The sequence below is a fragment of the Simochromis diagramma genome, unplaced genomic scaffold, assembly GCF_900408965.1.
Source record: "Simochromis diagramma unplaced genomic scaffold, fSimDia1.1 OVJJ01000456.1, whole genome shotgun sequence".
NCBI classification, from domain to species: Eukaryota; Metazoa; Chordata; class Actinopteri; order Cichliformes; family Cichlidae; genus Simochromis; species Simochromis diagramma.
Genome location: NW_024387186.1, coordinates 328,297 through 349,669, shown reverse-complemented (window position 1 = coordinate 349,669; position 21,373 = coordinate 328,297). Strand labels below are relative to the sequence as shown.

At 48.5% G+C, this 21,373-nt stretch overlaps 1 protein-coding gene across 2 annotated transcripts in view; it reads left to right on the top strand.

Moving 5' to 3' along the window:
* The window catches only part of eipr1 (EARP complex and GARP complex interacting protein 1), a 50,573-nt gene extending 46,476 nt beyond the window's left edge, over positions 1-4,097 (top strand). For both annotated transcript variants that reach the window (XM_040049698.1, XM_040049699.1), the window contains 2 exons: positions 1,238-1,405; positions 3,796-4,097. In XM_040049698.1, coding sequence (XP_039905632.1) covers positions 1,238-1,405; positions 3,796-3,970 — 343 coding nt within the window. In that variant the 3' untranslated portion in view covers positions 3,971-4,097. The remainder of the gene's footprint in view (positions 1-1,237; positions 1,406-3,795) is intronic.
* Positions 4,098-21,373: the final 17,276 nt, after the last annotated feature.

The window sequence follows — 21,373 nt, the reverse complement described above, 5'->3', positions numbered from 1 at the left end:
CCCCATTGCTGGCACATGAACGCTCGCAGAGACGCACCGTGGAGCCGCCGTGTTTACCGCATGATGGGTGTGGGCGCGAGTGCGTGAACGAGATGGATGCAGGAGCTTCTCGTGTGGTCTCCTCACGCACGATCGGTCCGAGCGTTTGGTTCTCACACGCAGAGCTCTTACAAATACAGGCACAGAGCCCGTCTCTACAAAAAACACCAAAAGCACAGGGATGGGAGGGGCTAATGTAAGACGTTCACCAGTGATTGGTCCTCAGGTTTTGTCACCATCATGTCCTTCCCACTAAGGCGAGCTCAGTTAGCTCTGTGCCGCTCCTCTAAAGCCCGCCTGGCTCCCCGGTGCTGCTGGAAAACTTTACATATTCAGCTCATTTCAGACTGAAGGGGAACCTCCTGCTGGTTCAAAGCCCAACATGGTGCCGAGGTCAGACTCAGGTGTGTGGGCGAGTGGAACCACACAGCTGTGAGAGATGATAATATAAGATAAGGAGGAGTCACTTCATCAGTGCGTCTCAGTTTATCGACTCTTTGGGCTTAAAGTCAAATAAATGCATCAGATTACAGAAAAAACGATATTATATATATAAAAGTGAACTGTAATGTGAACAAGACGATGAAATGCAGTTTGCATCTATGCAGAAAGTGCTTTAGCAATAATACAGATATATTACAGAATATGGCTCTATCATAGGTATGTTACAGTATGAAGGTATGTTATGAATATACAATAACTGTAAGTGTTTACAGGCTGCAGCTGTAGTGAGTGCGACCGAAATAAACTTCACACCAGACTCACTGGGAGCGGAGGCGGAGCCTCTGATGCCATCATCAGTTCACTGATGAGGTCACAGCTCAAGGGAGGTGGCCATGTTTTCATATTTGGTCTGCGGTGAGCTGTCTGAAAGATGGATGTGGGTCTGGGGGTGTGGCTTGTTGTTGAAGCTCCATCATGAGCGAGTCGGCTGCAGGCGTGTAGCTGTGAGCGATTATAACATGAGAGCAGCCTCCCTCAGAGCCTCGGTCACAGTGGAAACGTGCGTGCAGGCGGCTGTGACTGATCCAGGTGATCGCCTGGATCTTACCTGTGCTGTAGGGGAGGGGCCTGCTGGCGGGTGGTTCTGGGAGACCCTGTTTGGAAGTGCAGCGAGGTCGTAAAAAGCACCACTCTTAATCTAACCAGCGCCTCTGTGTGTGTGTGTGTGTGTGTGTGTGTGTGGGTGTGGCCTCAGGGTTTGGAGCGTCCGCTACAACCACAGCCACGACCAGCTGGTGTTGACGGCCAGCAGCGACAGCCGCCTCATCCTCTCTAACATGGTGTCCATCTCCTCGGAGCCGTTTGGACACCTGGTGGATGACGAGGAGCTCAGCGAGGGGGAGGAGCTTCACCAGGAGGACAAGTAAGAGAGAACACTGCCTTTGACTTCAGACAGGTCACATGACTTTGATGGACCACTGCAAAACCTTGGATTAGGGTTCAGAGTTTAGCCGTCGTAGGCTTAAAGCTCGCCGTACCTGCAGCTGCGTCTGAATGACTGTGACTAACCTAACGCAGCCGTCGGGAGCACGGCTTCCCGCCGCCCTCAGGGTCCGTTTGGTTTTGGACGGCCTTCTTATTAACACGCTATTATTTCCTCACGTGACCTCTGCTGGTGTGAGAGGAGGGAGGGTGGACACCTGTGCAAACAGCCATCAGCTGCAGGTGATCTGTACGTGCGTGGGCGGGGTTTAAAGGTGTTTGATCGGCGCTGCTATTATTTTATTTCCTTCTCCACGCCTCCTTTAAACATGATCAGGTGCAACTTTATTATTCTGGATTCACATCTTTTTTCCCGAGGCCCTCGTGACCTCTGACCTCTGTGCCGATGCTGCGATGTTATCCTTCACATCAGCTCTGTGTGAAGGCACGCTGTCAGGAGCCCATCAGGAGCCTGATGAGGCGAGCGCGGCGTATTCTGAGCACGTTATTTGATAATCGTCCTCTCAGATGAAAGCTGACGGGCTGAACCTTCGCTCTCGGGCTCTGCGGCGCTCGCGGCGATAAAAGTGGAAACATTAAAAATGCGTTGCTGTCAAACACTTCAGGAGTTTTTCTCCGTGGCGTTTAGAGCTGATTCCCACACAGCAGGGAGATCGTCTGTAATGGTTCCAAACCTGCCGCCGTCCTCCATCCATTACGCTCCCAGTCCCCCTCTCAGCCTCGGCCGCCGGCTCTCATCGTCAATGACCGACTCTCATCCACAATTATCATCTCTCCTTCCTAATCACCAGCACTCAGCTCCAGTTTGAACCCTCCCACTGCAGCCGCTGACCCTCTCGTCTGTGCGCTGCGTGTCCACTCCACAGTTTCTGGATGCCGGCATTCCTCCCGTGGGTTTGTGGGTATTTTTTTCAGACTGTACGTTTTGTTTCCTGGTGAAAAGGATCTGTTCAGTCTTACTGTCGAACCATGAAGGCAAACCTGACGGCCTGTGCAGGAATTAGACTCGGCCATAAAGATAATAATAATGACAGAGGCTTGATTGTGGGCGGGGCTTGGGGAGCTTCAGTCACACTAGACCAAAAAGAGGACGGCGACCTCCCTGCAACCGCAACGGTCTGACGGACTGCTGTGACTGCTACGTTCATCGCCGTGGCGCTCCGTCTGCTGCGCAGCGTTTAGCTCACAGCCTGACCGAAAACATGAACACAGGCCACAAAGACCCTGACGAGCGTACACGTGCAGGCTGCAGAGGCATGCCTGGTGACATCATCAGCGTGCCTGCTGCTCCCCTGAAACAGTCAAATGTCACGGCGGTGTCCATCCGATGACACGAGACCTAAACCCTCCGGTCCGTCAGACTAACTGGCGCCGGGCTGAGTATTTATCAGACGCGCTCGTCCCCGTTTCTCCTCCTGATGGATCCGTACGAGCGACGAGCTGAGGAGTGATTTTATTTTGGGGCACAGCCCGGAGGGAGCCGCTCGAGCCGGCGTGAAACGGTTAACGTGAAATATGATGTCAGGATTTCCCCTCAGGAGCGCTAACAGCGGCGGGTTTGGGAGGAAGTGGGGACGGCGCTAACGCTGAAGTCTGATTTAGCGTCGCTCTGTGCGGCGGCAGGAAGAGAGCGCTGCTTTACAGCTCAGCCACCATCATCTCAGGACGAAACAGGAAGTGACCTCACAGACACTCAGCAGCTCATCTTTTTTTAAGTCGGGAGAATCTCCAAATGTCTGCGTTGCGCACTCACCACCATAAAGTCGCGTTGTGTGTATTTTTCCTGCATTATTGATTTTATTGCTGTGTTATTATATTTAGATACAAACAGGCGTTCGTACCATGAACACGAGTCGATAGCAGAATTAAACACACAGGCGATGGAGGGAGGAACGCTCACGTCACACGACGACCTGAGTGAACGACGCCGGGATGCCAATTCCTCCAATTCTGAATAAGTTTAAGGTTCCCTGAAGGTTTGAGTCGATGAAACCGAGAACGCTGAGGTTCACAGCAGAACGGTCGCGGGTTCGAACCTCGCAGGTCAAAGGTGCCTCGCTCTGACTGATGACGGCAGATTTGCTCCTCCAGCGTTCAGAGCAGCGGCTCTGTCGGCACTCGTGGTGCTAATGCTGCTGCTGACCTCATGATGCTTGTTTCTATGGATACTGCCCATCATTGTGTTGGAAACATTATCTAAGTCAACCTTTCAGTGAAAATAAGACAAATGAGGCTGCCTCGTATTTCACAGCTCACCTGTGTGTGTGTGTGTGTGTGTGTGTGTGTGGTGTGTGTGTGTGTGTGACGCAGGGGTAAGGAGCCGCTGAAAGACAGCGTGGTGTCCACCTACGAGGAGCACGAGGACAGCGTGTACGCGGCGGAGTGGTCGTCAGCCGACCCGTGGCTCTTTGCTTCGCTCAGTTATGATGGACGGCTCGTCATCAACAGAGTCCCACGTGCCCTCAAATACCGCATCCTGCTCTGAGTGGGGTCGTGCTGCCTGTGTGTGTGTGTGTCTGTGTGTGTGTCTGTGTGTGACAGGCTGTGTTGATGCTGACCACTGTAAAAACACATCTGTTTTGCTTAGAAGTAAAAACTGGCTGTTGGATGAAGTTTGTGTTTGTGTGCTTCTTTAATGTTGGCTGTGATGTCAGTGGGCGGGGTCACAGGTACGCAGGGCTACAGATCCAAACATGGCTGAGACGGCGCCGTCTTTTCTTCGTGACAACAAATCTTTAACAAAAGTGTTGTTTAGTTCTTGTCATAATTTCAGCATGTAAGTTAGTTTTAGTCTAAACTCGACTCATTTTAATAAAAGGTGTAAAAGTTTGCCTGCAATCTTTCTAACATCCACCAGGGGGCGAAACTATGGTTGCAGAAAGGTTTCTGACGCTGAAGAAGAAACGAGCCTCAGTCTTTGGGCTCAGTCGCTGATTTCATCGCTCACTGACAAACTCACTTCGCATGTTTTGGTCCTTGTAAGTGTCAGAAAGGAGGAACGTGCTGATTGGCTAACAACGAGCCAATGAGGATGTGGTCCCACAGTCAGAAACACCTCTCGCTCACCAAGATGGCGACTACAAAACACCACACGTCTTAACAATGCGACGTCATTAAGCAGTGATGTCACTGTGGCTACCTCCATCTTTTATATACAGTCTGTGGTTTTGGCCCATCAGCGCACCAGCATCAGAACAGGAAATATTTCCGCTTCCTCTAACTTCGGTCCTCACTCTCCTGCCGCCCACGCCGTAGTCCTCCCCTCTCTGTGGATTCGTACAGTGCGTGCCGAGGCCGATCGATGGCGGCGACAGTTCAGACGGCTCTGACGGGCCTTTTAATTGCAGCTCGACTCCAACCATCACAGCTCCACACACGCAATGAAGGAGGAGCCGTGCTCTTCATTAGGTATGCCAGTCAGCGCCAGCAGAGCTGTGGCTGAATACTCAACGTATGCATCTGTCTAATCACAGAGGCTGCTCACACACACACTCGGAGGCCTCGTTGCCCCGCAGTCAATTATTAAGAAGAGGGATCAGGGTGGAGATGCAGAGGGACGGCGAGCGTCGCCTTCTTCCTGTTGCGTGCAGACGTGTGAGGGCGAGTGTGACACAGTATGAAATTATGAATGCAGCTTTCTGACCCATCAGTCAATCCGCCTGCTAATAACCGCTGAGTGTTTGCATGCCAATCGATGACAGCACCTTTTTAGTATGCCTGCGACAAATTACATTAGCTGTGATGCATCGATGGTCGATGTGGAGATCTGGATGCGTGCTGACAGCGTGAATAACCTGCATCATATTCGGCTGCTATTTACAGCCTGCGGCGTTTTCCCTGGCCAAGAAAACGTGATGTCAGCTGGTGGGTGAAGCAGGGATCTCTCATTACCCTCCAACATCAAACCCCTCACGTGCTTTCTCACACTTAATCCTCGTCTTCAGAGCGGTTCTGTTTCCAGAATCAAACTCTGAGCCTCCTCCGAGTTAAACGCCACCCAGAGTCTGTGGCTGTTCTGCCAGCATCAAGATGCAGCTCCACCTGCTCCACCATCGTCCGCACCAGTCTGGAGGGCATCAGCGAGGATCACCAAAGGTCTTCTGACTGAGGAGCCCACGTCAGATTCTCACGATGTGATCATAGTATGACATCACCAACAAAGAGACACCGAGCCATCCTTCAAAAGGAAAACCACCGAATCCTGAGAATGCCGTGACGTGGACACAGGCCGTCCCTGGATCCTTTGGTTCATATAAGAACAAAAAGGCACCGGGACAAAGCCAAGACCTCCACCAAAGACCAGAAACCACGCTTGTTAGCCGAGAGTGGGAAGGTCTTTCAAACTGGAAGGGTGATGTCAAGGTCAGCTCAGCCAATAGTTATAGAGCCGACGATGCAAAGAGAGGACACAAGGAGAACATGGAAGCTCGTTCCAGGTCTGGGGAGGAGTTCACTGAAGGAAAGGAGGCAGATCCTGGTGAGTCCACAGTAGATTTCCAACGGAGAACGACGCTGATTTAGGGCGCTTAGAGGGCTTTTTTCCCAGAGGGGGAAGTTGATGGTGACATTTAGATATTTACTTTTACTTCCTGTGTCTCGTCCACCATGATTAGCGTCAGCTGTGTTTGTTTCCTGTTACATCAGTGCGTCACAGCCTCAGCTCCTCGTCGTGCTCTTTGTTTCCTGCCTGTGAGCGTTTCTGCCACGTCGGCCTCCTGCAGCAGAGTGACGTCTTATTTCTTGGTTATTTAACTGCGCTGTGTCCACATCCACACGCCTCACGACAAAGACGGCCGAAGCTCAAACAGCCAAACTGCAACTCCACCGCCTCCCTGAGTGACCTCTGTGTGACCTCTGTGTATTAGTCTGTTCAGTCTGTCCATCTCAGCGCCTTTGGGCTGTGGATCCTGAGATTCTCATGATGGATGCAGCATGTGTGATGTCATGATGATGTCATGACATCATGGACCAGCGGCTTGTTGAATCTGAGCCAATGAGAATTAAGGCAGCTGTGTTCACTTATTGGTGTGAAGCTGATGTCTCCCATCCTGAAGCTGCTCCTCGACACGAATGGAGTGCTGCAGGTCACGTGACCGGGGCGCTGTACGCGGCGGCCACCCGGGCCTCCTCGGGTCGCGACCCTTTTGACCCTGATGCGACGTGACAGCATTGCTGTGGCTGCCGGGAGCCTCATGCGTGCTAGTGCAGTCACTCAGGAAGGCACGATTAGGAGACGGGGACAACCGCTGAAATATTCACGACGCCGGGAAACGGGACGCCGTTTTCTCCGCACGTATGACAGAAGTATGTTTTTGAAGCTTCTGCAATGAAACCGAGGAGGAAACTGCCACAGAGACGTGATGGCTGCACGTCTTTGTTCCTCCTGCAAATACCACGCGTGCCGTCTGCTGCGTGTGTCATGTGTTACACAGGAAATGCTCCTGAAACACAAGCGTTTGCCTTGAATGGAGGTAATTGTACCTGAGGGTCACCCGGGCGTCGTCCTCTGAGGGTGGAGGCGGAATTAGATTGGGCTGCTGTGGAAATGAAAATTTAAAAAATGGGATTTCATTTAATTATTTATTCATGTCAGCAATGCGATATGGAGCCACCTGGGGTGTTTGTGTGTGTGTTATGAGCGTGAGCGGGGCTTTCAGGTGATTATTACCTCTGAGAGTTCGACTCATTTGCATGGAGGAGAATTTATGTGACCCCTCGAAATGAAAATTATGCACAAACACGGCGCTCTCTGCAGGAAGACAGAGCGACGGAGAGCGGGAGAGACTTCAGAGGTCTGAGGAAGGCGCCCGCGGGAGCAGACAAACGTACGTTCACCATTATTTATGTGCGCAGAAGAAGAAGGAGAGGCCACGCGTGGTCCTCCGGGGCTTCACGGCGAGCTCACTGATGCTCGTGCAGATCCCGCTTTTACGTTTGTGCTTTTAAAAGCGCTTCGCTGTGAATCCTGAGCCGCACGCAAAGCAACGCGAAGGGGGGATGATCATTTTTCAAGATGGTGCCCCCCGCCCCCGAAACCCAGAGATGAGCCTTTGGACGACTGAAAGTAAACAAAGGGTTTGAAATGTGCGGGGATTTTCTGTACAGTTCTGTTAGACGCTAACCTCCTCGCACCCAGCTGCTGCGAGCTCTTTGTTAGTACTCTCAGGCTCTTAGCGCCACTGAAACGCAGTCCCATCACTTTTGATGTTAGCTCAGAGCGTGCGAGGATAGCTACTTAACACTGACAACCACCCTGTAGTCGGGGAAAAGCTCCTGTGTGTGCCGTAAGCTACTTATTTACCATCCTATCGCTTCCGGAGGAGATAAAGTGCTGTAGAACTGAGACTATTAAGCCATCAAAATTACAGGAGGAGTCTGTATTTAGGTTTAGAAGGAAGCCCTTACAGCCCACTGTGGCCCACTGTGGGTTTCCCAGCACTTTAAAACTGTGTGGACCTTTTGTTGGGACACGTATTAGTGCCTGAAGCTGTTTCTCCAGTCTCTGTGACTCTTCTGTTCTCCAGCCTGCTGTCAGGAGCGCCCTCGGCCCGGCTCGTAGCCTCGGTGCTCGTCATTGTTCGGCTTTGTCTGGCTGACCGACCCTCCTTTCTTCCGGGGTGAAAGGGACCACAATGGATGATGAGCTATAGCGCTGCAGTGTGCGCCCACCTCCCTTCTCCCACCTTGCTGTTCTTCAATTATCGAACAAGCACACAGAGTAGATCCAGGGTTATTTATGGGCCTCGCTACCACGACGCACATGTAATTACCTCTCAAACGGCGTAATTGCGCTCATTTCTCATGTCCAGTGCCGACGCTCGCCCCCCTGTGCCCTCGTGGTGTCTCCATGGAGATTGAGAGGCGGTTGCTGTTGAAGGACATCACGGGTCATAGGTTGAATGTTGGATTGGATTATTTGCTGGTGGGTTGGAGAGGAGAAGCTGCTTGTTCATATGTTACAATAAAACGATTGTTTGTCTCACTCGACTTGTGCACGTGCATCTGTGCAGGCAGAGGTCTGTAAACTGTTGAAATCACCAAGTTTGGTTTGTTTCTTCTTTTTTCTGGTTTTAATCTTTAAAGTGATTTGTTTGTGATCTGCGGTCTGCCGATCGAAACACGTCCACGCCACGAGCCGTGCAGCTCTGCAGGTTTCTGCAGCTGTAGTTCATGTCCATACGCAGGTTCTCTGTTATTTCAAACACATTTAACACGACTTCACACACTCACACAAAAATCACTCATTAACAGATACCATTGCTAATGTCACTGAACATAAAGAAGGATTACTTTTTGTCAGATATCAAGTCAAACCAGCCATAAGACGCCTTCTTACCTGTGGAGCGTTATGAGTCCATTATGTCTGCCGTTGGTGGTGATTCGTCTCATCGTGCACAGGTTAGTTTTTCTAACCTTGCTTTAAACTTATTAATAATGTTGATTAAATAAATTAACCTACTGAGCCTAATGTTCAATAGTAAGGTTAAATATATTTTAATCCACATCCAGACATTTATCCTGGCTGGAGACAAAGCAGTTACAATCATCATAATGATTGTAACTGCTTTGGTTTGTAGCATCTGTATGGTCATTGATTCAATTATTTACTACAAATAAAAAGTGTGTTTCTTTGCTGTGTTTGTAGAAACTGTGTGATCGAGGCTGCTAAATGAATGTACACTGTTTTGACACAAAATACATGAATACCATACAACCTTTACACGTTCATATGCTTCATAAAAATATGTTTCAACTGTCATCGAAGGGTTTCACAAATATTTTAAGGACTGGCAAGTTTTATGACTTCTGGTGCAGCCGCACCATTCTGTACCATTAACTGAGACGGTCACGGCAGATAGCAGAGACAGGAGGATTTAATCTTTTGTATTTCACTGGGCAAACACTGCCTGCCTTGCTTGCCCTGACAGAACCCCAACTTCCTCACAGATGTCAAGCCGTCTGTTATTATTTAAACATTAGATCAGGGGTCCCCAATCCCAGTCTTTCGAGGGCCGGTGTCCTGCAGGTTTTAGATATCACCTGGGTCGACACACCTGAATCACATGATTAGTTCATTACCAGGCCTCTGGAGAACTGAAGACGTGTTGAGGAGGTCATTTATCAATTTAAATCGGCTGTGATGGATCAGGGACATCTAAAACCTGCAGGGACACCAGCCCTCGTGGACTGGGATTGGGGACGCCTGCATTAGATAGATTCTAATGTTTAATAGGTTAAATATATTTACTCAACATCACTAAAACATTTATCCTGGCTGGAGATAAGAAAGTATACTATTTACTTAGTGATTATGTCAGTGGTGTTTCACTGTTAATCATGGTGCAAAAACGATAACTCTCAGAATTCAACAATGATTCACTTAAACGCGACTATCAGGTTTAATTTGTTGGATTCCTGCCGATCATCACTTTCTGTATTATTTCAATCATAATTGAGTGTGTAATAGTGAATTTTCATCCATGTTCAGTGAAACTTTAATGAATTTTCATTTAGAGAAATTAGATTCAGTTAGTTTTTAATTCATGTCTATTTTTAGATGTCACTGGGCATGCTCTGCCTGCCGTGCTTGCCCCGAGGGAACCCCACTAACATGGAAAAACTGTCTGATACCAACATACTTGGTGAACCTTAGTTTGCTTCATTGCTAAAAAAATACTGTGTCCACATGCTTTTGTCCCTTTTTTCTTATCACATGCCAGAAAAAAAACTGTTAACAAACCAAAATTCTTCATATAACATGAATTAATTATTTTTGTTTTCACCTTGAACCAGCTAGAAATACATGCAACATCCTCCTTGTGCTTCCCTTTGTGACCTCAGCTTTTGGATGTGAGGCTGATTGACTAATGATTGAAGTGACTGCTGAGTTCGTCACTGGCATCCCGGCAATACAGAGTGACAGTTTGTATGTGTTTGATCAATGGTGCATAGCTCGGGGACAGAGCGAGAGCAGGGGCTACGGCGACTCTCAAACCTCTTTGTCAATCAAACGGCCCTCGAACGGCACCCCATGAAATCCATTAAAACCAATTTAGCCCGAGCTGCACAGCTCAGAGCTCCATGAACGCTCAGCCCATGGTGAATTAATGATGGATTTTCAAAACTTTGGTGGTTTGAGCTGATTGCTGAGTATTATTTCCACGACCTGGTGTGTCATTCATTATTATGTGTTGAAAAGCGCTCTCAGTGAGGGATCGCTCAACATCAAGTCCATACAGGCTGATCTGATTTTAAAAACGGTGTTTTTTGTTCCATTTCCTTTGCTCTTACAAAATAATTCTGCTGTTCTGTCGAGTGAGGGGATGGGCTGATTGATGGACCGACTTCCTTTTGATTCCCCCCCGGTAACATTCTTCTGACTCAGAAACTATTTCTATAAAGTGCTGCTGCTTCTGGACTGTAACTTATTTACCTGTCCAACAGGTAAAACTTTCACCTCACTTAGAGCTCAGTCTATTGATCGTTAAAGCTCTGACAGGTACAAAAATACGGATTTGATTTGAAATGTTAGGCCTCTCAGGAAGTCGAAAATCAGAAAATCCAACAAATGTACAAAACTTGGGCGAACACAAAAGGAAAAAATGTCACAGGTGACTCTTTGAAAGTGTAATCGTTTCTATCTTGATAGAAACAGCAGGATTATATACAAACATGTTCCTGTTATTGTTGTCATATTTCCTGCTTCCTGTTCCACTGGGCTCGATGTTCATGCTGCAGATGGTTTCAAACACTCACTGAATCACAGTTTTTCTACTCATGGATCTGTGTGACGTCCCAGAGAGGGGATATCTCTAATATGGTCGTCCCAGAAGCCCCACCCATTATGAAGGCCGGGCAATCAGAACGTTGGCTTAAAGGAGGGAGGAGCTTGTTTCAGACGAAGCATGAACTGAGGCCCAGAATCAGATAAAGAAGGATTATTGTGAGCTGTGAGTCCTACAAAGCTGCTCTGGTCCACCAATGACAAATTAGAGCAGACTTGATCTACTTTAAAGCAAAGGTCGAGTTTGCAGATGCGTTTGGTCCTAAAGGAGACCGAATGTCTGCCCTGTAACTATCTGTTATGTTTTTGTAGCTCCAGGGTCTCGGGGGTGGGCAGCAACACCCTCACCTCCACCTGTCCACAGGGGACAGCCAGGTGTTCCCAGCTGGGAGACACCTTCCTTCCTTCTTTCCTGTTTGCATCTCCACAGCTAGCAGCAGCTCAGCATCACGTTTTGTTGTGCTCTTTTATTTTCTCCTGATCCAGTTTCCGCCTCGTCTCCTTTCCCCTCACGCTCCTTCACTGCCTCGTGGCAAGTGGAGGGGAAACCGGAGGCTGATGAGCCACATGTCATATTTGCTCCGTCACATATGAGGCTAATAAAGCCAGCTTCAGTCTCTGTTTTCTTTCATTTTTAAGGCTAACACAAGGAGGGTTCACTGATGTTTGCACTGCACTGTTGAAGTGTTGCACCGGTCAACCTCTGTCCGGACCCGTGACACGCAGCAGGAGGTCAAACAGGCAGGAAAACGTGAGCTCGAATGACTGTGACGGTCCTGTTCTCGCACTGCAGACCCACAAACAAGTATGTACATATTGTACAAATGACCCCAGAGTCTTCTGGATGGCGCCCTCCAAAAACGCCATATGAAAACGGTGTTGCAGCATCACCAGCCTCAGCTCGCTGCAGCTGCAGCCTGTTCATGTTAAACACACGTGGCCTGAATCCCTGACTCTTCTCGCTGCTCTGATGAATGAACTGCGTCTGTGGACATTTCCTGTCCAGCCTTCGCTTCAGCCTCGGCTCCTGTTTTGGTTTATTCAGGTGAATAAATGTGGCGGTACCTTTTTCTCATGTGAGCTAACAGCTAACATACTGTATTCTGCACGTTTCCTGCTCTCAGTGCTTCTCCTAGTCTGTGCTGCACGCACACACCGCTGCGTGACTGTCACAGCGCTGACGCACTGATGCATGTGGATGAGCTACCAGGCAGCAGGGCTTTGTGTGTGTGTGTGTGTGTGTGTGTGTGTGCATGCGTGTGTGTGTGCGTGCGTCCTCCTCTGACCCCCCGGCTGTTCCTCTGTCATGCTGCTCTCTCTCTCCTCCTTGCTCACTCGCTCATATCAGACATGTCATCCGCCGCAGAGCGCTCGGACACACTCGTGGGAGCTGCCTGACCCAGATCTGTCTTCTTTGCCCAGTTGACCACACACACACACACACACACACACACACTTGACATTTGGGTCTCTGACAGGACATCAGGTGAGGACAGAGGAGCCCAGGTGACGGAGAGAAGCAGTGAACCTTTGCTGTGATGTCGGCCCTGTGAGCCCGTGAACACGCTCACGCTCGTCTCCACGCCGTGTTTGCCTGTCAGGAATGGAGGCACTCTTTTTTTTTCTTGGCTTTGGAGGCCTGACTCAGAGGCGTGTTTGTTATTTGTCCTCCTTTGAACAGCCAATCAGGAAGTGGATGACGGGATGTTGTCATTACATCCGGTTTGTGCATTTACACTTGTTTACTTTTAGATTTGGTTTTCATTCCAGTTCTTTCTGGTCACTGATCCTTCGATCACAGATGATCAGGTTGTACGGACGCCCTGTTTTCTTAAAGGCAACAATGCATGTAAAGAATGTGCCGGGTGAGCACATTTAGAGTCGAATAAAAAGTAAGATTAATGTTAGTGTTGATGATTTTAAACTGTTTGACTTATTGACAGGCGATGCTGGATTTATGGAACTCAAAGTTTCTGATGCTGTGCCAAAAACTCATCGCCTCCATTTAAACTGCTGTAACGTGATGAAGTCAGATATCTCTCCTTAACGCCATCGAGTCGTTCTGAGCCCCTAAGAACAACCGTGTCACGGGGCACAGCTTTAATATAGATCCTTTATTTATCCGCGTAAAAAGTCTGATTCCAGAGAGCTCGGATCACCAGGGCAGCAACAGCAATCACAGCCCCATAACGATATTTAAACTGCGCTGCAGACACAAAAACACAGAGGTAACACGGGTCATTTCAAAGATATTAGACCTAAAACTGACACGGAAACACTGGAATACACTTTCCAGCACTACAGCGGCCCTCCGAGCGCAGCGGCCCTGGGGTCTTTCACACATTACTGGTTAACCTTTCTCACCACAGACGCACCGCCGTCACCGAGGAGGGTGCAAAAAGACTTCTGCTGTTAGAGGAGGTGTTGGGAACACGGCATGCTTCTGGAAACACGTTCCTGCTGAGTTTACGGGATTGGTCACTCCTGTCAGGAATGCTTATTGGCGAACAAATTTCCTGGATGATCCCTTTTCTGACTCTTCCCATGATCAGGTGCTTCGTAATGGAGCGTCGTAAACTTTTCCTCACTTTTAGTTTATTTTCTATAAAAATCCAGAAACTTTGACGTCAGGACTGCCGCTTTATGTTCTTTAGGCGTTGTGTTTCGGCTCGACGTACACCTCGGCAGCAGACTCGCCGGCGACCAACAGGTAAGGCGTCGGTGTTCGTCAGTCACACGGCGCCCCGTGAAATCCATTAAAACTCATTTGCCCGGCTCAGAGCTCCATGAACGCTCAGCTCTGGTGAATTAATGATGGATTTTCAAACTTTGGTGGTTTCTCTTGATTGCTGAGCCTTATTATGGAGCCATTCATTACTACATGCTGCAGAGTGCTCTCAGTGAGAGCACAGGCTGCTCTGATATTTAAAAAACACACTTTTTCTCTTTTCTTCACGATGATTTTTCTGCTCCGGGACTGAAAGTTTCGATGTGAGGAACCTGCTGCACGCCACCAAACCACAGATCTTCCTCGGGAGGAGGCGGGAGCTCCTCCTCATCCTTGTTTGGTGCAGCGTGCGTTGCTCAGAGACTCTCGAGAGCATGGCTCAGGGTTATTTTTTCACCTGTCATTCAGCATGGGTTTGCTTCTTCAAACAGATCTCTGTCATCTCTCAGCTGCCGGCGCCTCCGTGCAGGTAACGTCACAGATTTACGGCCCGAGAGTTCAAAGCGCTGCCGCCACACAAGTGGACTAAAGACAGAAACCAGCCTGAAGACGAAGCAGCAGAAACATGACTGAAACGCAGACGCTCGATGGCGTGTGAGGACCACCAGGATTATTCCTCCACCTGTGGCATCACACAAAGGGCCCGAGGAAACGGCTCCTCCCTATCCACTCCAAAAGGCACCTCAGACAAGGACCATTGAATCCGGGATGCACTCTCACTCCAAGATTTTTCGTGGTCTGTTTTCTGGTTTCCACACCCTCGCTGTGGGATCACGCTCTGCATCGCTGAATCCTTAAAGCTAAGAAAGAAACGTGCGAGCACATCGTTGGAAACACGAGTGGAAAAACAGAAATAAGAGCCACACTGTGGAACCATAATCAACACCACAGTGTAATTATTTTAGCCTCCAGTGTGCATTTACCCCAACACTCAGCTCCTTCTTCTGCAGCCACGTGGTGCTGAGTCATATTTAACCCTGATTGTATGTGATGAATATTTGATCAAACTAAATGTAAATGTGTGCCCAGCTCCATTCACACTGTGGGTTTAGTGCAGGAGGGGGTGGAGAAATGATCATCACTTCCTTCAGGTCTGTGGAGTCTGTCCTTTGCCTTTAAGCCTCCACTACCCAGCAAACATGGAGAACATTTCTCCAGGCAAAACAGCAAAACTGGAAATCCACAGAAAACAGAGAAGAAGCATCGACCTTACTGTTGGAATAAAGGCAGAAAGTCTCCAGTTTTCCACGTCTTCCTCTTGTGACAGAAATCTGGTCTGATTTGGACCCGAACATTAAAGTCAGATTCAGTGTCAGAGGTGGAAAAGTGAAGACAGTCGCATCAGCAGCATATCTCCACCTTTCTACGTCTGGAACATTTTCATCTTTCTTCTCAAAAATGTTTTCTGCTCCTCGGTCCCAGACTCGTAACGTTTTGCCCAGGTGGACCCTCTGTGGTAGCCTATGCCACCAAGTCCAAAACACCAGCCTCACTTCTGGATTCATCTCCGTCTGCACAACAAGCATGTACGACCCCGCAGCCATGACACGAGAGGGGAGGGTAACCCCCCGGACAGGTCGCCACTCATTCCTGCTCACACTCACACCTATGTGTAGCTTAAGGTCAGCCGAATCAGCCGATCCTAACTTGGGGCTGGAGTACGCGCAGTGAACCCACGCAGACGCAGGAGGAACGTGCAAACTCGCTGCCTGTTTATCAAACACAGAAAAGCCCAGGATTCAAACCCAGGACCTTCCTGCTGTGAGGCGACAGTGCTAACCACCATGCCCCAATAAACTTAATTCAGTTAAATTCACTTATACAGCGCTAATTCACAACAACAGTTGCGTCAAGGTGCTTTATACTGTAAGGTAAGGACCGACAATAACACAGAGAAACCCCACCAATGAGATTAACCTCTATGAGCGAGCACTCGGCAACAGCAGGAAGGAAAAACTTCCTGTGAGGCTCAGGGTGGGTGGGGGGGGGGTCAGTGGCTGTAATCCTCTCCTCTCCACAGTCAGAGTCACCCTGGCTTCATCGCGTTTGAAGATGGCGATGGTGAAAATGCTTCCAGGTGATGTCACAGTGACCACGTCCGTCTTTTATATACAGTCTGTGTTTCGCATGCACAGATGTTTATCTTTCCTGTTTTCATGAGCAGGAGCGTCTCATGTGCACACAAACTTCCTCTGGTTAGGACGTCCAACAAAGACCCGCAGCAGATGATGACGTGATTTTTTATCGTAACCGGGAGAGACGGTTATTCAACGCTGAAACCTTTCTAAACACCGTTTCCCGTCTCCCTCTGTGAATTAGTGCTGCGCTGAAGCTTCATTCATGCCTGTGACAGTCGACTCTCTGAGGTGCGCCTCCTTTATCTCCACGGCCTCCCTGTTTCTGTGTGTGCGCCTGCTATAATAAGCCTCTCTCTCCATCTCCCTCCCTCCTGCCTTCCAGTTCCACTTCTCTGAGCGATGCGGGTGGAGGAGGAAGTGACCTATATAGGCTGCATCTCTCTCTCTCTTCAGTCTGCTCCAGCTTCCTGCCTCTCCACCGTGTGTGCGTCTGTGTGTGTGCGTGTGCGTGTGCGCATGGTGGAAATGAATAATTCAGCGGATGCCTCAACACGGCCGCCTTCAATAAAACCATCCCCCTTAATGAGTCTTAATGACAGCCACAGCGTGGAGACAATCAAAGTGTGTGTGGTTGTGTGTTATTGTACGTGTGTGTGCGTGCAGGCAGTGTGTGGGTGGGTAGGCAGGGTGCAGCGGTGATGCCTGGGTAACGGCGTGCGTGCGTGGCGAGCGCGCCTGCGTGCTTGCAGGTGAGAGCGCTGCCTTTGCCCCGGGCTCTGTCAGGCTTGCTCTGGGTAATATTACCTGAGACTTTGAAAAGAACATGAAAGCTGACTTCTCAGCAGGGGAGGTGAGAGGAGAAGCTCGCTGGGGTGGAGCAGCTGAGGAGAGGAGCAGCTCGCCTCCCTTCAGCTCTTCAGGCTGTTTGTGGGTTTGAACTCTAAAATGACTTCATCCTTCCTCCTCCTCCTCCTCCTCCTCCAAGTGTGTTCACAGCATCCCTCTGTCTGTTTCCCCTCTTTGACCACTTTATCACGCTGACTGGAGGCTCCTCCTCTTTCAGTTTAGACATTCATGTCTGACAAAAGGGAAAAAACAGCGTCTCGTTTCAGCGATCGTGTTCCCGACAGCTGCGTTCCAACCTAAATATGCATACGACCATAAACACGCCTGCAACGTAAACGTGTCTTCTTGCCTTTGTTTTTATCATCAACACTCCTACACTCCTTCTAGAGTCCAGCAGGGGGCGACTCCTCTGAAGTCTGATTGGATAGAAGTCTGAGAACGTGAGCGTCCTGCTCAGCTGATCTGTGAGCTCAGTGATGATGATGAGTTTACGCGTCAGCTGACTTAAGTGTGACTGAAGAAAACATGAAGTTTATTTGGGAAATTATGGAGTCAGAGAGTCGCAGAAAGAATTGAAGAAAACTATAAAATACACGCTAGGCTGTAGTGAAATGTCCCCAAAGGGCTCCTGTAGGTATGCAGGTGAGCCATCAATACGTGCAGTTCCTCTAATGTCCACCGGAGGCTCTAAAGCAGAAATAAACATGTTTACAGGCTGATCTCTGTGCCGACGTATGAAAGGCGTGGAGTATTTGTAATGCAGTTAATGCAGTTTGAGCTGCACAGCACTGTCGCATTCAGCATCTGCATGATGGCAGCTTATAGTTTCAGCCCTGCATCTCTTCAGTAGCTCCTCGGGCCTCATGTCACTGGTTCAGCATCATTGGTTGGTCCGTGTGTAAACTGTATGTATGAAGTAAAAAGCTTAATAATAATAAAGTAATGAACCTGCTCTGGGTTCAGCTGTTTGAATAATGCAGGTATCAGTCAGGGAGGTGACACCGTCACAGCACATGCGACGGATGGTTTTCAGCTTTTTTTTTTGCAGATTTTCAGGTCTCAGATTTTTGATTATGTTGCTGGCGAGAGTTTTTTGTTCCCTTTAAGAAGCTGACCACGGTGTCACACAGCTGAGGTCTCACCTGTGCTCTTTGCTGTATCGATGTTTGATGAGCGATTATATTTAATGCTGATTTTTAACATGTTAGTTGGAATGAATGTTGTGTTTTTAATCTTTTATTGGTGAGCAGTTTGTTTCGCTGCGTCTGATATTAAGCGAACTATAGAAATACATTTTGGGAACCACACAGTGATAATGAGAATGCTCGATATGATGCAGAGGAGACATGAGTGGCACAGCAGGTTTAATCATGAAAATGTGAGATTTTACCTTCTGCCAAGTTTTTTGTGGCATCCTGACGATAAGAGCCTCTGCAGTGTCGCCGTCCTTCAGTTCTTTGTGGCTTCAAACCTGCTGGTGCCAAACAGACCACACTCTGATGATCTGCCATGAAGGACCCACATACCAGTCGTACCATCCCCCTCCCTCCATCCCTGGTGTGAAATCGTCAGTCTGTGGATAAAAAAGTAGGAGCTACAAGAGTCCCAAAAAGAGAGCTTCACCTGTGTGCATCTGTGAGAAGATCGACCGCCGCACCGGAGGTAACGCTGACAGCCTCAGAGCTGATTTCTTGTTTTAGTTAAAAAGTTTTTTACGACTCCAAAAATATCCAAACTGCTCTAAAATTAGCCCATAAACTGTATATAAAAGATGGCAGTAACCACACTGACTTAACTCATGTAACCCAGCAGAGTGTTCAGAGCCCTCCCCCAGAGAAAATATTAGCCACTATCATGCATCATGTTTTATTCAACTCTCCAGGAAGAAGTTTACTTACTTGTATCCGGTCAGACAGAGGCGCCCCTGCTGAAAACTGCGGGATACTTATCGATGTTTTAAATGTCTCACATTTCAAAGTAGATCTCACAGTTTCCTGATGGAAGACTATAATCTTTCTAAAAGAATAGCCTCAGTTAATTTTTCTGTTGATCACAGCATAGACAGAGGCTTTTATTTTGATAGACAGGTGTGACTATCAAAATAAAAGCCTCATGACAGCTAATATAAATTAGGATGCTTTCAAATCTCCACCACAGACACGAATTTAGCTTCTGGAAACTTTTCCGTCTCGTCCTCTCTGAGTTAACTTTCGCTTCGTTTGTGTGTAGTTTGTTCATGAACACAAACTTTCATAACTGCATAAACTATAAAGTACTTGATGTATTATGGTAAATACCACCTGATTATAATCATAATGATGCCCTCAAATTGCTATAAAATCCACCTGTTCTGTTGGTGCGTGGGTGGTTTTTCTCACTAATGTGACCCCAGAGTAAAAAGAGGAACGTGATGTGAAGCTAACACAGTGTGATGAGAGTCAGCGAGGTTTCAGAGGACCTGGAGGAAGACAGAATATTTGATGGGCTTCAGCGCAGTGCTGCTGCAGAGCTGCAACACATGCATGTGGACCGACAGGACTGAGAGCTGCAGCAGGCAGGAACAAGAAGGAAGAAGGAACAGCCAATCATTGTTCGCTGGCCGTTATAAGCCCTTCCCACCACAGAGGCACATGCATGTTACCTACAAAGGATTTGAAACCATGCTGATGAACCCCTCGCACCATCACGTTCAGCACAGGTGTGTTCACCTGCAGGGACAGACGGCTGCTGCTAACGTTAGCCACACTCGTGTTTGTGCCTCCAAATGTGGATTCCTGCTCATTGAAAGGTTAGGCCTCCAGCGACTCTGCTGGAGGCCTCGTAGTGACCGAGCCTTTAATAAATATTCAATCAATTATTACGTGAAAATAAATGAATATTAAATAATAATTTACAGAAAAGAAAACGTCAGCATCACTCAGCTGAAGTTTAAAACCACGCTTTAACGTGCACAGATGACCTGTGAAGCTTCACTCGGGTGCTCACTTTCCTGTAACTGAATGTTCACCTCATTACTTTGATCAGCAGAGTGAATATTTTCCTCAAGAAGCTTCAAGAAAGGAGAAAGAACCCCAAAATGAAGCCTTTACGTTTCTTTTCAGTCCATTTTCCTCTCGATCAGCTTCCATCTCAAACTCATTCCACCCAAAATATCACTTCCAGCCCCCTGACCCCGTCTTTTGTGTCTCGGTTCGTCTGCTGCAGGCGGCGCCGTGCTGCCTGTTGTGTTCCAAAAAACCACAATGACCCTGTCGGCGCCCACCCGGCAGCAGATGTATGGGCCACGGCGGGCACGCCGGTGTCACTGCCCAAACAGCTGTGCCACCAGAGGTGGGAAGTCTCCCCGGCAATGATGGATGAGTCGGACAAGTTTCAGCGCCGCACAACTTGTAGACCCTGGAGTCTCACAGCACCTCGCGGAGCAACAACACAGGCTCTGTGGGACGGGAACCTACAGTCGGTGTTTCAATAAATAATAATAAAAAAAACGGACAGATGTGCAATTAATTTTCATCAGCAGGCAATATTTACTGCATCTATAAATCTTAATCATGTAAGCGCGCCTGCAACAAGGTGTGAAAGCAGCCGATTACAGCCGATATGCCTTCTTATGTCCTCGTATTCAAACATCCGCCCAGGGTCAAAATCAGAAAGTTCAACGTCAGGGTCAGCCGTGGGTGGGCGGGACTTTCACAATAAAATCCTTCATGAAATGAAAGTTTGAGTTTGTCACCATCTGAGCTCAGCTCACGTGTCTGTTTGTGGCAAACTGCAGCGTGCAGGCGCGCGTCTTCACCACGTCGGCTTTAAAGCTTCAGATTTTATTTTTACTGATTCAGATTATTAATGTAAAACTGTAACAATGCTATTAATGCTGCTCTATTCTCACAGGTGAAGCTTGTGTCCCTGTGAAACAGTTACAGTGACAAACAATCTGTGGAAGAAACTGGAAAAATCAAAGGAAACGGTTCACGTGTGATGGCTCGAACTCCTGTGCACTGTCACCAGCCTGACTCCTAACACAGACTTTGCTGCCCTGTATCTTACTCTGGGACACTCGCGTGGGCATGGCCTGTGGCTCTTTGTCCAAGCAGACCGAGGGCCGTGAGCCGTGGATTAGAGCGTCCACAGACTGCTGCTGCTCAGAAGAAGAGGACGCCTTCACAGAGGCGTTTGCGAGCGCTGACGTGCGCCTCCAAACCGAGAGCTTCGTGCTGAGCTGCTCCTGGTGGAGGTGATTTTATGGGCCCAGCCTTCAGTTTAAGATCACACTGAATACAAAATAGAGTCACTTTGAAGGATGGAAAACAGAGGGCAGGAACAGCCGATCATTTGTTGGAGGAGAAGCTGTAACGCACATTTGCCACTGTGGAGGTTACTTTATCTTTCAGCTCTTTTTTCCTTTTTATTGCTTCCTTTCATGTGGTTCTCAGGTGCTCTCACTGACCGGCT